General features: G+C 40.2%; 1 protein-coding gene and 1 long non-coding RNA gene across 6 annotated transcripts; both read right to left on the reverse strand.

The window, feature by feature from the left end:
- Window positions 1-566: 566 nt before the first annotated feature.
- Window positions 567-8,469, reverse strand: LOC104450129 (protein SPA1-RELATED 4). 5 transcript variants are annotated; one of them, XM_039300831.1, is made up of 9 exons: window positions 8,423-8,469; window positions 7,341-7,551; window positions 6,131-7,170; window positions 5,826-5,983; window positions 3,409-4,381; window positions 3,188-3,334; window positions 2,743-3,054; window positions 1,525-1,584; window positions 567-1,029 (listed from the first exon to the last, which is right to left on the reverse strand). In XM_039300831.1, the coding sequence occupies exons 3-9, from the start codon at window positions 7,025-7,027 to the stop codon at window positions 841-843; spliced, it is 2,736 nt and encodes a 911-aa protein (XP_039156765.1). In that variant the 5' UTR covers window positions 7,028-7,170; window positions 7,341-7,551; window positions 8,423-8,469; the 3' UTR covers window positions 567-840. The 5 variants fall into 5 exon arrangements, with proteins under 5 accessions (XP_039156765.1, XP_039156764.1, XP_010062867.2 ...); XM_039300830.1 differs by lacking the exon at window positions 8,423-8,469 and having other exon boundaries at window positions 7,341-7,674; XM_010064565.3 differs by lacking the exon at window positions 8,423-8,469 and having other exon boundaries at window positions 6,131-7,178; window positions 7,341-7,674.
- Window positions 8,470-12,063: 3,594 nt separating this feature from the next.
- On the reverse strand, window positions 12,064-14,048 carry LOC108954595. The gene is made up of 2 exons (XR_005546107.1): window positions 13,928-14,048; window positions 12,064-12,333 (listed from the first exon to the last, which is right to left on the reverse strand). It is a non-coding gene; the product is annotated as an uncharacterized LOC108954595 (long non-coding RNA).
- Between the last annotated feature and the right edge of the window lie 1,529 nt (window positions 14,049-15,577).

Consider the following 15,577-nt stretch of genomic DNA (forward strand, 5'->3'; position numbering starts at 1 on the left):
AAAAGATGAAGATGAAATCCTCTGGAGAGTCTCGCAAGCAGCGTCTGATGAAAACATAGCATCTTCTTCATTTGGACCTTGAGTCGGCCAACACAGGATGAGATTGCCCTCGTGTGGAAAATGAACCGATCTTCGCCGAGACGAGGAATGTTCACATGATCACCATAGCTGATTTGATTGCTTACTGAGGACCCACCGGGGTTCTCTAATCTTCAGACTTGCGTTCAACATTGGTGCCTCAGATCTTCCTTTAGTGACTCAAGGTGGTCATTACTCCACACTGCTCTTATTGATTTAGATATGTGTACAGCTTCCCATGGGAGCAACCGTATTAATCCTCGTTTGGCATAACATGTAAATTAGCCGTAAACAATCTCGTGGTCGGACCCAAATTCACCGAGCCATAAGTAAATTCAATGTGCTCGTGGAAACTCTAACACGCGTATCAGATCAGATCATGAGATAATCAATCCAACTTGGCTTGGAATTTAATGGAGAGGAACGAGTTCAATTCTTATCCTGTGTTCCTTGGCCAGAAACAAGCAATAGAAAGAAACATGCAAGAATGCTCGATATATACCCCTTTTTCTATTGGAATGTTATCTACATAATACCTTATACAAGATCATTCTCAACCTTACGGAGACCACATCAGTTATTTTCCTCTAATGCCAAAATTTGTTATTTCAAACAAATCCACGACTCCCTGTATCCATTTGCCCACCTCGCTGCTAAGCTCCTCCCCCTACGGTATTCTTTAGCTAACAACATTTTCTGCTCCAACTCCGTTTCTTTTCCTTGATGTGAATTCTGTGAAAATTTCGGACCGTCCAGGAAAAATTAGACCATTTCCAAAATCTTTATATTTCCTGTGGAATTTGCAGCGACCAAGGTTGAGGACTGGCCGCGCCAACAAACTGAAGAAATGAACTGTGCCGCATCATCCATTTCAGGGCCAGAAAGTACATCTGTCCCACTGAATTTGAATGATAGTGCAGGCATAGGGAAAGCCTTGTGGTAGATGAAGACCTGTTGAAAAGGAAACATGGCCGTAAGCCAAGAGATTAGAATAGTTATTGAAGCAAATTCATAGAACTTCTGATACACAAGAGTTAACTTTAGTTGACAACTTGAAAACCAAAATGACTTAAAGAGATCTTAAATTAGGCAAATGAGTGCTTTGTTGTCTGCCACACCAACAAAGAGGATGCACTGCATTCATATCATTAATAGAGGGGCAAAATGCCCATCAATTATCGCACATTGGTTATGAAATGAGATCAGAAAATTTAGCTACTTGGAAACCGATTTGCCTAGAGACAGCAAGGTAATCTTGCATGACAAACATTACAAGATAATTAATATTATACCCTCTTTGAACTCCAGGTATACTGATTAAAAATTGTCAATAGTCGGGATAGAATTGATAAAGGATTTTATAGAATATCAGGATCAGTGCAGCATAGAGATGTGTTCATTCATGCAGACATAAATAAGGGGAGATATCCTGCCGTCTTGACATACCTCATTTGTTTCAGAACCGGTTGCTATGTAGCCATCAGAAACTGACAAGCCAACAAAGTTCTGCGAAAAAAACATATTCATGGGATATCAAAGATGGAACAATCCCCAAAGATATTTGAAGAAGAAAATATTTAAGCCTGAGGTCATGATGACAAATCAATTATTCAGACTTAACACCACCATAACACTCTAGTGCCTCCGAGTTTTAGGCTTAAGTCAATCTCGTCATAAACCATAACACCATATAAAGGGACTTCTGGGCCGCAACTAACACTCCCTGCAGCTTCACATCAAAGCTTGGGTGTCTCATGCACTGTTATAACATTTTGATTTGCGATTTCTATTGAACTCATAGCTAAGGTATAATAAGGAGATCACACTCCCATCTCCAAGTGAAACAAATATCATCCTCATAGCTGCCTTTATATCTCCCAATCCAATGGCCACAATTGAACATTTTTTTGGAAAAGTTTCCTGGGCATCATCATTGTTAAATTTTACATAGTTCTTTCCAGTAGGGTCATCAAAAATAAATGTATCACTAGATAACAGCAGAGGAAATGGCCAAATTTGGCAGGAGCCACGAGCTTTGAGTAGAAAATCAGTGGGGATGTATCACTAGGCTAACCTTGCTCCGGTGATAAGCCTAGTAACCCCTCTCCTCCAAAACCCAACCCAACCCAACCCAACCCAAAACCCCCCAAAAAAAAAAAAAAAAAAAATAATAATAATAATAATAATAAAATAATAATAATAAAAAATTACTCCGTTTAAGATCAGGTCTACTTTAACTCAGTCCATTTGTCATCTAAATAAGGACTGAATGGTTTTTGATTACGTCCTCAGCTGATATGATGTATTGTTTACTTACTGCACTTTCTAATCATTCCACCTAAAGAACATATCAACATCTTGTATAGCCGATCATATCCAAGAAGGAAAAAAAAATGTAAGGAATAGCCACACAATGCACTTGAGGAACTTCCGACATGGCTCTCCTATAAAACCAGCTACACTTAATTTTATCGGCATTTTCTGTTCCCATATCTTTATGCCAATATAGAATTAATGGGCTTTCAATTGAGAAGTTCGGATAACTCCACATTGGGATGGAAGACCATAAGCAAGTTTAGTAAAAGCACACAACTAAATGTAAAAAGAAATCGAGACTTTATATAATAACTGGAGTATTGTGCAGAAATATATTGCCGACTGTACCTTCACATTTGTGTGACCTGTAAATGATTGAAGGGGAGGCTCATTACTTCGAGATGTGCACACTGACAAATCCCAAAGCTTCAAGGTGTTATCCGTGGATGCAGATACAAGATTCACTGAATCCAGAAACTTGACATAACTGACGGTCTTGTTATGTCCAGCTAATGTGCACAAAGGAGCTCTTGAATTACGGAGATCATAGTAATAAATCTTATGATCTGCTGAACCAAATGCAAGAGAATGGCCAGAATCTGAAGGAAACTGAACACTACATACATTTGCCTTGGTTTTGATGGTACCGATACTCACACCCTGCAGATGCAACCCATGTAAGAGAGAACAACTTATTACACATCCTGAACAAGATATATATCGCAGTAAACTAGATTATTGTAGTACGTTTAGTTTCAAAGCTGACATCCACCAAGTGCAAAAGTAGAATTGCCTGATTGATACTCCAAAGTTTGACAGAGCCGTCATCACTGCCACTAGCCAACAATGTTGGATCTGCAGATGAAAAGTCAATGGACCAAACTCGTTTTTCATGCTCTCTCATTTCCCTGAGGACCTGACTTCTTGTAACATCCCAGACCTAAACACAATAACCACTTACAATTAACAAAGGTCAATGAGAAGAGGAATGAATACAAATTGGACTCCACATACCTGCACCACACCTTCGAAGTTACTCGAAGCAATCTGGCTTTTAATATATGTATTCCAGCATATACTACTGAATTTCGACCTACCGGCCATTTCAACCACAGGATAGTGGATATCACGATCTTCCATTAAGATAGCATCGCACTCAAACACCTTAATTTTTTTATTTACACCAGCTGTAGCAAAAAAGTCCCCATCTCGATCAAAACCGAGGGAGCACACTAAGTTGGATGAGTTGAGAAGATCCCCTTGTTTCAAGTCTGCCTTCACTTTCAACTTACTGAAAGATAGATACTTGCAAAGTCCTTCGAGGAAAGGACTTATCCATCCACTCTTTCTATCTTCACTGTATCGCTCTCTTGATGCGGCTGTATTGATAGAACTCCTTTCGGTCATTACAACAGAACCTTTACCATCACTGCTGAGAGGTGAAGGCTTCATCAGTGGCCTCGTAGATTGCTTGAGCTGTCGATATCTAGTCAAGAAGTATGCCGACTCCAATTTGCTGAAGTTCTTCATCAATCGAGAGCTTTTCAAAAGAAAACTATCTCGTTTATCAACATGAGCATCTGATTTCTGATTATCATCAGGATCATAGCAGCATTCTTCCCCATTATGAACCAGCAGTCCTGGTCTGCCTCGCTTTCTAGATCCCAGGCTAGTAGTTTCATCATTATCGACAATGTCATGTGAAGGAAGACTTGAAGCTGTCTGATCTTCCTTACCCAGTTCTGGGCATGAGTTTGCTCCATTCTTCAGAACCATCTTCTGTTTTGTTACTTCTTCAATATCGTTACAAAGAAGAGATAAAGTAGCTTGCAACTTATCAGCCACTTCTTGTTTTTTTTGCTGCATCAGCAAGAGAAACTCCAGCAACAATTCCTGTTCCTCTATTTTCTCTCTGAGCTCCATTGCAGCTTCACGTTCCTCCAGGTTATCTCTCGGCTCATTAAGAAACTGACTCTGCAACAATTCGCTGCCACACATCATTTAACAATGACATTAGAATTCAATGGCAGTCTCGCAGGCGACAAAAACTTTCTAATAGGATTCGAGTTTATTAGGCATTGAAAATCGTCAATCCACAGAAAGCAAACTAAGCTCAGTATGTCCCAACCAAGGAGGATTTTAAAATACAATACGAAATTGTTCTAGTGTTTAAGGGCCTTGAACATACAGTCCCAAGCATGGCCTTGAATCATAATTTCATGTGAGCTGAAGCACTTCTAGAACCAGCAATTTAAATATTATGATAAGAATTTACTAGACACCAACAGACAAAAATGGCAACTGAAGCCCAATCCAGGAGATGATAAGGGCCTTAAATATATAATCTAAAGCATGTACTGAATGTTTAAGGGCATTCGAAAGCAAACTAAGCTCGATATGAATGTTTAAGGGCCTTGAACATACAGTCCCAAGCATGGCCTTGAATCATAATTGCGCTATGTGAGCTGAAGCACTTCTAGAACCAGCAATTTAAATAATATGATAAGAATTTACTAGACACCAATAGACAAAAATGGCAATTGACGCCCAACCCAGGAGATGATAAGGGCCTTAAATATATAATATAAAGCATGTACTGGAGGGTTTGGGATGGTAACTATACCAAATGAAGTGTAAAACAACAACAAAATTTGAATATAGTCTACTCTATACCATCCTTTGAAAGATGTGAATGGCTAGATGTCTTTAACAACCTTTTGGCTCTTGCATCATAACTAATTACTCTCAGTAAAGAATAGATAGTGGGCTGAAGATAATGGACAAACATCAAGCCACAAAGACAGTTCGAGGGGAACAGTTAGGATAGATCTTGTGCATTCCTCAAAATCCTCACTGTAGTCTTGTAAGCATTTAGGTTGCCGTATCGCGAGTGTTTTCCAATCCTGTGATCGCTCCCTTGATTAAGAGTTTGTCCATGACATTGACATGGACATGCCAATGATCCAATTAGGACAATCGAGCACCAAACTAGTTTTTGCTAGATATTCCAAACCTCAAAAGTATATATGTATTTGCATATATGATTGGAATCTTTCAGTTTATGCACGTATATTAGTGCCTTTATGAGCATCAAACAAACTTCGGTGCATTTATGCTTATATTGGAAAGTAGGAGAGCCACAAGGACTATTGGGAAATAAAAGTCGACGAACTGAACTTATGAGGAAATTAACAAAATCACAGGCCAAAGCCTCATACTTTCACTAGGATACAATATAGACACATGCACCATTCAGTTGCAACAAGAGAGAGAGGCAATACAATAGTTTAGACTAAGTAGCAGCAAAGTCAAGGACAGGCCACGATAAAGATATACTAAGACAAAGACCACCTTTTTTCACAAAGGTAACTCAAGTAAACCTATAAAAGATACATTTTGAACTGGCAAATAGCACGAAAAGGAATAATCACCTCATCATTGGTCGACTTTTGGGCTCTGGATGGAGTAGCCATAAGCAAAACGAAGCCTCTTTTGGCCATTTTAGCAGCAGCTGAGGAGGAAGAAGCCGATGTCTCAGACTCGACATCGTGCTGCATTTCTCTTCACTGGAACTGAATGGACAAAATAACTGCTCAAAAGAGAGAAATCTAATCAGTATACAGAAGCAATTTGCAACATCTAATAATTCATTTCTTCCCAAGTTTTCATATAAATAAATAAAAAATAATAATAATAAGGGGCAACAAACTTCACTACTTGAATTTCAAAGACAAACCTCGAAAAGGAGGATGCCCAACCGGTATATATCTGACGCACAGCAACTAGGGGCCCCAGCAACCTCCTCAGGGCTAGTATACCAACTTGCTTCCATGAGCAACACCTGTTTCATGGGAAAAGGTGGGGCATTCTCTTTTGCTTGTTCAGCGGTGCTTCCATCTTTAATCTTATTGTCCCCAATCTCTTCCACTAATGAAACTTTGGCCGCATAAATGGAGCTTGACTGGATACAACTATCACCGAATAGCGCAATGGTAGTAGGAGTTTCCGCGTAATGAGAATTCTCACTTCTTTTCTGCCGATGCATGTCCTGGGGAAAGGAAGAGGATTCATCTTTGGCCTCAGTCCGGCTATTTGACCCATCTTCCAAAGAATCAGATCCTGAATCTGAACAAGAGGCGGATTCTATGAAGGAGACCCGGTTGAAAGAAGACATAACAAAGCAAGAAGGCCGCACATTTTGGATGACAACTCCTTGTGAATGGGCGACATTCACTATATCCACTATTTGCCTAAATATATGCAAACATTCGAATTCATCCACTTGTCTATCTGGTTTGTCCAACCACTGTCTCAAGCTAACATCATCCCACTCTAGGGCACGGAAGAAAGGGTTAACCGTTAGCTCCTCCTCGAATTCACGAGATAATCCGGCTTGATTTCTAAGGCTATCGGCAGAAGCAGAAAGAACTCGATCTCTTACCTTTCTAAAAGCAAAATCCTGCTGTGCATCACCCGAAAAATCGATTCTCTCGCCACGAAGCAACCTCAGATTCCTGCCCGAGACATTCGATGTACTTAATCCCCTAGAACTATCAGACCTGTGCCAAGCAGAATCAGATGAACCTTCCATGGTTATCCACCCAAAGCTGCATGAAGCCCACAAAACACACATCCGGTAGAGGGACGTATTCGCCAACTTCTACGGACTTCCACCATCACCATAGGCATCACAGAACAAACTCCGAAGCAAACGAACCCACGGAACCCAACAACTCAAAAGGACAAATGCCCGATTCCTTCGTAACAGTAGAATACCTGGTGGGCTTTAGATTAAATACGAGGTTCACATAATTCGAACTAGGAAAGTGGTACCAGAAATAGAAATTCAGCAGAGAAACCTCGAAACCTATGGGAAGATCATCTTTCTCTGCAGGAACCAAATAAAGAATGGCAAAAGCTAGCACGTAGGGAAAAGCGAAAAGTACCTCGAATATAAATTCTAGCCAAACAATGCACCAGTAGATACAAAGAGTATCTTCGCGTGGAGCTTCGCGTCCCTGCGTTCAGACCGTCTGCGCGTGTGCGCGCATGTTTGAGGTGGAGAGAGAGAGAGAGGGAGGGATGGAGGGAGGGTGTACCAGTATGGTTGTGAGCACACCAAAGAATGATCTTTTTCCACAGTTCTGCTAGGCTAACCTGAGAAGAGAACCACACACCAAATACTTTGAATGCACTCCTCCCAACAGAAGCTCCACAGCCTCATAAATTCCTCTCATTTTTTCTCCATACAGCAAAACACAAAACAAAAACCCCACGAGAGAACCAGGCCGTCCGTGAACGAAAAGAGAATATAATATAATATATATATATACCCACTCGCATATATATTTATATAAAGATCATAAATTGGTGCTACTTTATGTGCTGCTGTTCGCTTATGAACCCCTAACTCAAGGTCACTCCCTTTCCTTCATCCTTTATCTTCCCGCTTTTCCCCTACTCCTCTACGTGGCACAACCACGGCCTCAGCCTAGGGCTTCTTGGGGAACAGAGGAACTACTGACAAGAAAGCCATATAAAAATGCGTGGGCCACCGAATAAAAATTTTGACTTGAAAAGCATTCCCCTCTGTCCGTGCCCTTCTCGCCCTTCGGGAAGAAGTCTCGAATTAGCTTTCGCAAATTACAGCCAATTAAGAACAGAGCAATAGAGCTCGTGGGCTACCCATAAGAGGAAAGCCCTCGGATTAAACAAACATATTAGATTCAAGCCTAGGGTTGGGTTCTCCTTTGTCAATTAAATAATCTTTAAAGAAATGATTGCTCGCCATCGCCGAGCACGTGGTCGAACAATTAAAGCGCTCTCGCTACAGCAGCTTGACCTAACTAATGGCGAGTTAAGAAAGCAATGGCACTGTTCGTCATGATTAACGCACTTCCTGCGACAGGGAGAACGAATAACGCCACGCATTCGTACGCACGTCCTCGCTCCTCGTCCATACCTAAAATAGAAACTATTCGCCGCGAACGACCCTTCAAATTGAGATTAAATCGGCAGCGGCGCGCACCTGGACGAGCTCCGGGACGAAGGTCCGGCGCGGCCTCCTGTCCACGTAATCCCAGCTCGGATCGCTCGCGCGGGAAGGTCGGATCGGAATGCGGCGACCGAGGGTGCGCCTGCATTGGGAGCGACGTTGCTCGGAGAGCGAAGCAGCGAGCGGCGGGGCGACCCCGGGGAGGCGGCGATCGCGCCAGGGGGAGGCGAAATCCGCAGGGCTTCGGGCGGAATCGCGGGGTTTCGTGGAGAAATCGGAGCTCGCGCGGGTGGGATTTTGCCGGGAAATTTCGGTCGAAGAGCGATTGCCTGGGAGAAAGTAGAGGGAAAGCATGTTTCTCCACGATGTGTTGTAGCTACAGCTAGCTTTTAACGGAGATAATTATGGAAGTGAGCTTTCTCTAATTAAACTTTAATTAGTTCGTAAGTGGAATCAACGCGAGATTAGACTGGTGCATTGATATTTCAACGCGTCGAAGATGATTTTGTGTTGTCTTTTTTTGCGCGGTCAACGATTTCTCGCGCAGAATGTGCAAGTCTCACGTTGCGCCCTTGAAATTGGCAGCCAAACCGGACTGATTCTGGCGCACGCAGATTGATTCGGACATCACCCGATCGCTTGAAAGTCAAATAATGATGGAAGTAGTCAAAAAAATTCACTCATCCGATGTATGTTGAGCATAATTTCCTTTTTTTTTTATAAACAAAATTTACTAAGTCCAAAACCTTTGGTGTTCTGGCCATGAAGTAGAAACTAGTGACTAAATTGAGATGGGTTAATAATACCGTTCATGATATAAGTACCTCAAACCGATTTTTGTATCATAAAAATTATCAAATTTATACTATTGGGAAACATTTTGCCCAGATAATCTCACATAAATATCCCAAACTAGTAATCTCATAACACATTTAACCCGAACTATATCTTTTCTCTTGCCAAAGAGAAAAAAGAAAAAAAAAGGAACCATTGGTACCCCCTCACTCAACTCTATATTCCGTCAGCATTTCATCCACTACAATTGTATTTGTGTCCACACATGTGGTAGAGGAGGACTGCAAGATAGATTCGACATGGCTAAACCTTTTAATGGAAAGTATATTTGAGTCAAGAGTACTGATTTTGGATTTTTTGTGATTCAAGGTTAGTTTAAACTAAATGCGTAATGAAATACTAATTTGAGATTTACTGTAAGACGAAAATCAGTTTCATAGTAATGTGCCATAAGGGCACTAACTTGAAAAAAATTTCAAATGAAAAATCCGTTTAGCATAAATATGTAATGGACTATCGATTCAAGATTTTTAATGGTATTAATTTAAAAACGATATCAAGATTGAACTAAGTGGTGACGAATGTAAATTTTTTCTTTCTTTCAATTTGGAGAAACTATATCGTTTGTCACTCAATCCCACTAGCAATTTTCATCAAACCTCCCCCTCGATGTTTGTTTAGCTGCTGCGGCACTTGTGTATAAAATGAAAGGAAAAAGGAGTGGTTTTGTGTTTGTCATCGTGGAGGATTGCCACTTGGCACATGCAACCCCTACTTTACAGGGTTTCCCAGGGTAACCCCGCCTGGATCCCTGCGACGCCTTCCCCCTTGAAACACAAGGGCGTGGTATAGAGAAATGAAAGGTCTCCTCCCAAATAGGAGGAGGTGGCCGGCTGGATAGTTTTGAATGTATTTGCCTTTTAGCCAAATTGATATACCATGAAAAAGCAAGAAACCGTAATTCTTATAGGGACAAAAGCCATGAAAACTTCTAAATTGTGACAACCGTGAGATATTTATTTCAAACTTTTTTTCGTAACACAAAAAATATTCAATTTGTATCCATGTGACATGTTTACCTTATGCTAAAGTTTTATCACAAGAACCATTATAGCCTAAAAAGCAAACATTGTTGACATACCACGATCTAGTTTAAGTGAAGTAAAAACGACATTATTTTGATTGAAAAATTATATAACAGAATTTCTATAGAAGGTAAATGTTACATAGATTCAAGTTTAAGGTTTTTTATCTAACAAGAAAATTTTTAAGGTGAACATGTCACAGTGGATGTACTTTTCAATTTTTTATGTCACAAATAAAATTTGAGATAAATATATCACAATAGATGAGAAATTTTTCGTGCCTATTTTCTCTTCGTTGAATGCAGCAACCTTTTAGTTTTTAGTTTTTTTTTTTTTTTTTTTTTTTTGGAGGGTAGGTTACGAAATTTACCCTTAAAGCATTTCCATAGGGTAAGTGATGGAGGTATATGGTTGACATTCTTAAAAGGGAACGGGGGCCTTTTTATCCTTCAAAAACTATTATACATCCATAGCAAGCAATTTTCTTACTAAACCAGATAGACTATGCAATTAAAATTCCAGTCAGGATAAAACTTCATTTTGAATTTTGATTTCTCCCATTAATTTTGCAGCGCTCGCGTTTTGATATTTTCATTCAATAATAAACATTTAGATCATTTCAAAGTGTTTAGATATCGATAAGTAGAACCTCTACGTAACTCTAAGTAATTGAAGGAGTGGGGTTTCACAATCTGTGCACAATACTCTCTATTCACGATGGCTTATGAAATAAACATAGGATAAGATCGAATAAAAAAAACTTATTATTAAAAGTTTTCATAACATGTTTACACTCGTAGTAATATTTATATTTTTCAAAAATTAGAGGGAAGGTCATAAATAAAGATAAGAGGCAAATTAAAGTCCCCCAAAAGTAGAGACCCGAAAATATGAATTCTCGAAATTAGGAGTTGAAACATGATTTCGAAAGTTAAGGGTGTGTTTGGTTCGGCATTTGAAAAGCCCATTGGGAAAATGCAGGGAAAATGCAAAGCAGTTTAGCCTAAAGGGCTTTGGAGGAATGCAAAAAAAGACTGTTTGCAGTAAATTCCCGCTTTGAAAAGCAACTTTGAGAGAAATGCTGTTTGGTAGAAAACACATTTGTAAAGCCCCTTTGGTGATTAATCTAAATATTTTAATTTTTATTTGTTTAAAATTAAAAAAATAATGTTTGCAACTTTTTTAATTTATATTTGACAACAATATTAAAGATGTTGTGTAAACAATTTTATTAAAATTAAAATTCACTTTTTTTGCTAAAAAACATCAAATGGAAAAAAATTTACGTACTCTCTTTCTCAATTAGAATAAAAATACTTTCATTACAATAAAAACATGATAATATATGCTTTGAGGAAAGAAGTTCATTATCCTTAAAAATTACAAATATCCTTAATTACTTCATAAATTCATAACTATTTGATCACGTAAACGTGCCATATCGAGATGCTACATCATCATTTGAAGCATTATCCTCCACATTTACATTATCGGATCCGTTGTATATAAATTGGGATCCAAATCTACTCTTCTTATTGCAAGATGTGAAGAACAGTTCGTATATTGATACAACATTTATGGTCACGTTTTAAGCAATTGCTGGAATCATCATGAGATATGCTGTCTCTTTTCTAGAGATATCAAGTGAAACTGAAGCCAGAAAAAAAAAAAAAAAAAAAAAAAAAAAAAAAAAAACCAACACATGATTCCATCAGTCATCGAATAATAACTCCAACCCAACCCAGTTGAATCGCAGGGGAGGGGCTACATCTGAGAGAAGTTAAAAGTAACAACTGAAGGTAATCGTCACTTTTTCAACAATTAGCACAATTAATAGCGCATGAACAGAATATTCCCTAGGAAAATTGGTTCATTCCAACAATAGTCAAGGGCCTTAGAAGAAACACAAAATTGTGTGTGTGTGAGAGAGAGAGAGAGAGAGAGAGAAAGAGAGAATACTATAACACTATAACATACGGCTACTGAAATCAAAGTTTTTAGCTTTGTTCTTCAACTCGTCTTGAAGAAGCTTTTTACCTTTTGTAGCCAATCTTCTAGTTTGTCCTGGAGAAGTAACAAACAAGCAATGAAATATATTGAGCTTCAGCTACATTGAGAAAGCACATTAAGTACCGAGATATTATTATCTGTTCAATCAAATATCCATAATGTTTCTATTTGCCTGTTTTAAGTCATCATTTTGCATCTATAAGGTAAAATGTGCAGAAATTAATTTCAAACATGCATTTTTGGTTCCTAAAGAATGTAGGCTAGAAACACTCCACATTTAGCAAGACTTTAAGCGAATCAGGGGCTGAATTGCAGATCAATAGTTCGACTACTAGAATGTTACAGAGCGCCTTGCTTTTGTTAAAAATTTAAAATAATAATAGTAATAATAATAAATAAATAATTTAATAAATCTGTTGCTTTCTTGCTTGGCGTACACGCTAAAGACCGAAGAGTGTTTCAATTCTAACCTCGATATTCACAAGTAAATCCTAAGGGCCCAACTTCTACTCTAAGACAGCAAAGTAAATTTTTAAATCCCATGCTTACCCAACTTCTGCAAACGAAAACTTCGGAAAATACTTTTTTCACAATCTATAGAACATTGATTATGTGTTTAATTGTGAGTCTTTAAGCGGCACATCGATCAAAATTGCACGAGATATAAGTACTTGATGACAAGATACTTAAGTTACTAAGTATTTCAGAAATCCTCAAACTCTATAGCTAAAGAGTTGCAGAAGAGTTGCAGAAGAGGAGAAATTAGATAACAATGGTGTAATGAACAGTGAGCACATTTACAATATTTCTTTCTAAATGGGTCAAACCAATGACTTTAAGCATCCAAGACATGAAGGCAACTTATCCAAATACAAGTAAAATTTCAACAGCTATAGCAACAAAAGGTAACCTTTCCTAGCACAATTCTACAAAACAGCCTACGTGCCTGGCTTGACCCAACATTGTCCATTATTAAGAGTAGGATTATGCTATAATCCTGCCTCCATAATCCTGCCTCCTTCCTATGTAGGATGACTGTAATAAATGACAAGGAACATCCAGAGGCTAACTTAAATGAAAGAAAAGGAATTTTACAATTACGGTGAATGATCCACAACTTCACCGTTTTCCAGTTACTCTCTTCATCCTCTCCATCCAGCAAAGCCGTATCGGCACTGCACTGGCGTCGTCTCAATACCAATTCACCTACCGTAACAAGACACAGCCAGAAGCCAGAAGGGAACGAAGAACCAGAAATATCCGTCTCTTCCCCTTTCCTCCAATTCTCAGCTAAAACAGAATCCATCCCAGTTTAACTAAGACAAGTCACATTAGCAACCTAGAGTTCCCTCACTGTTTCTCGGAGCAGCAGCATCATCTCGAAAGCACCCCCACGGCAAAAAAAGGCAAACGAATCAGAAGCATTCAGCCACCCACAAAGCAAAAATCAAACACCACCCACCACCGCCATTCCCTCAAATACAAAAGAAAAAGAACATCAAGGACGCAAGTTCTCCTGCAACGAGTGGACTCGAAACAGCACGCAAAGACCTAATCCTGAATGACAAGGCGCGGCACGGCACATTCAGGACGCCATTGCACAGAACGACCAAGTGGTCGATGATATCGACGACGACAACGACCATACCTTCGAGAGGGAGAGGCGGCGAAGGCCTCGACCAATGCGGCAGGAATCGAGTGGAGCGGTGGCGGCAGCAGGTGAGGGAGTCCCACCGAGCGAAGAGCATAGAAGCGGTCGAGGTAGAGGAGAAAATATTCAATGGTTCGTGCGCGCCAGGTCATCCGCCGACCTGGTGCGCACGAACCAATGAAATACCGGCACGTGTCCCCGAGCGGGACCCGCTAGAAAAGAAAGGCGCTAATTTTTGGTCGGCTCGGCTCGGCTCCACCGCGAAGAAAGGACGGTCATTGTATTCCTCCCGCTCAAATTTTTTTCTCTCTCTTCACTCGAATTTGCTGGGTTTTTCTCTCTCTCCTCTCTCACTCTTCCCTCCCTCTCTCTTTCTCTCTCCGATGAACAGACGCGACCTCCCGTCTCTCTCGTGCCCTCCTTCTTTCCGACCGGCGAACCACCGCCAACCGACGAACTACCGCACGGACCGGCGAGAGGACCGCGACCTCCCTCTCTCTCTCTCTCTCGCCCTCCCTCTTTCCGACCGGCGAACCACCGCACGGGACCGGCGAGAGGACCGCGAGCAATCGACGAACCCCTTTGCACGGGATCGGCGAGAGGACCGCGACCTCCCTCTCTCTCGCCGTCCCTCTTTCCTACCGGCGAACCACCGCGAGCAAATCGACGGGTTTTTTTTTTTTTTTTTTTGGGGGGATTTTTTTTTTTTTTAAAGGCTGAGGGGGTTGGGCTTCTTTGTTTGTGCTAGCCAGGACGACGGAGAAGGCGATCATCGAAAGGAGAAGCACCCGGAAGAGGAGACTCGATGAGAACGAGGAAGTCATCTACAAAATCGAAGTTCCGGCGAATGGTGGCGTGAAGTTGATTCGGCATTCGGTTAGATGCTTTGTGTGTTTCAGATGGGTTTGGAGCTGTTTCGCGGGTCGTGGGTAAATTTTGGTTCGGGGTTTAAGATGCTAGTGTCCGACTCTCGGATGGGTTAAAGTCTTTCGCGGACCATGTTGCTCGTAATGGCTATCGAGATGCTGTGTGGTTCGATCTTTTCTTTGATGTTATGATGTTGCCGAAGGTTTTTTTTTGTTATCTTTTCGGTCGATCAATGTGAAGGACTAATTGCATGTAATTAGAGACTTCATAAACACATTACCACCTGAAAAAGGCTAAGCTTTTGAGTAGTCCATGTGATGTTGCGTCGAGGCTTTTCTTACTTATGTGTTAATAGTTTCTTTTAATAGTCTTGAAAGATTGGTACAAGTTAGGACATCTTTTCACCACTTTGTGAAGAATTCTAGTTGTATGGGGAAGCGGGTTGATACTCGACCCTTGGGATTCCCGGTTCATGATAATGGTCCTAAAAGGGTTGATCTTGAATTTAGTTTATGTTCAACATTTTGTCATGCTAGATGGGTCAATCCCCAAATTTTATAGGTATTATCGTCGGCAAGAAACGTAACAAGCCTTTTAGATTTGGTCAGCAGGTTGCGATATTGACTCCTTAATGCTGTTGGCTTTATTTTGAATCATGTCATCTAGAAACTTCATTATTTAGTTATAAGTCAAGTTTTTCAAAGAGATGATGGGTTTATCATCATTTAGTCTATATTGGTAATTAATGATTATTCTTCTTGATAAATTCCTGCATGTAGT

Source organism: Eucalyptus grandis, chromosome 8 (genome assembly GCF_016545825.1).
Source record: "Eucalyptus grandis isolate ANBG69807.140 chromosome 8, ASM1654582v1, whole genome shotgun sequence".
NCBI classification, from domain to species: Eukaryota; Viridiplantae; Streptophyta; class Magnoliopsida; order Myrtales; family Myrtaceae; genus Eucalyptus; species Eucalyptus grandis.

Excerpts from the sequence above, each read along its gene's own strand:
- LOC104450129 (XM_039300831.1), bottom strand. The coding sequence starts at position 7,027 with ATGTGTGTTTTGTGGGCTTCATGCAGCTTTGGGTGGATAACCATGGAA. Across the intron at positions 4,382-5,825 it reads AAAAGTCGACCAATGATGAG|CGAATTGTTGCAGAGTCAGT; the intron begins GTGATTATTCCT and ends GATGTGTGGCAG. Across the intron at positions 3,055-3,187 it reads AACTTTGGAGTATCAATCAG|GGTGTGAGTATCGGTACCAT; the intron begins GCAATTCTACTT and ends TTGCATCTGCAG.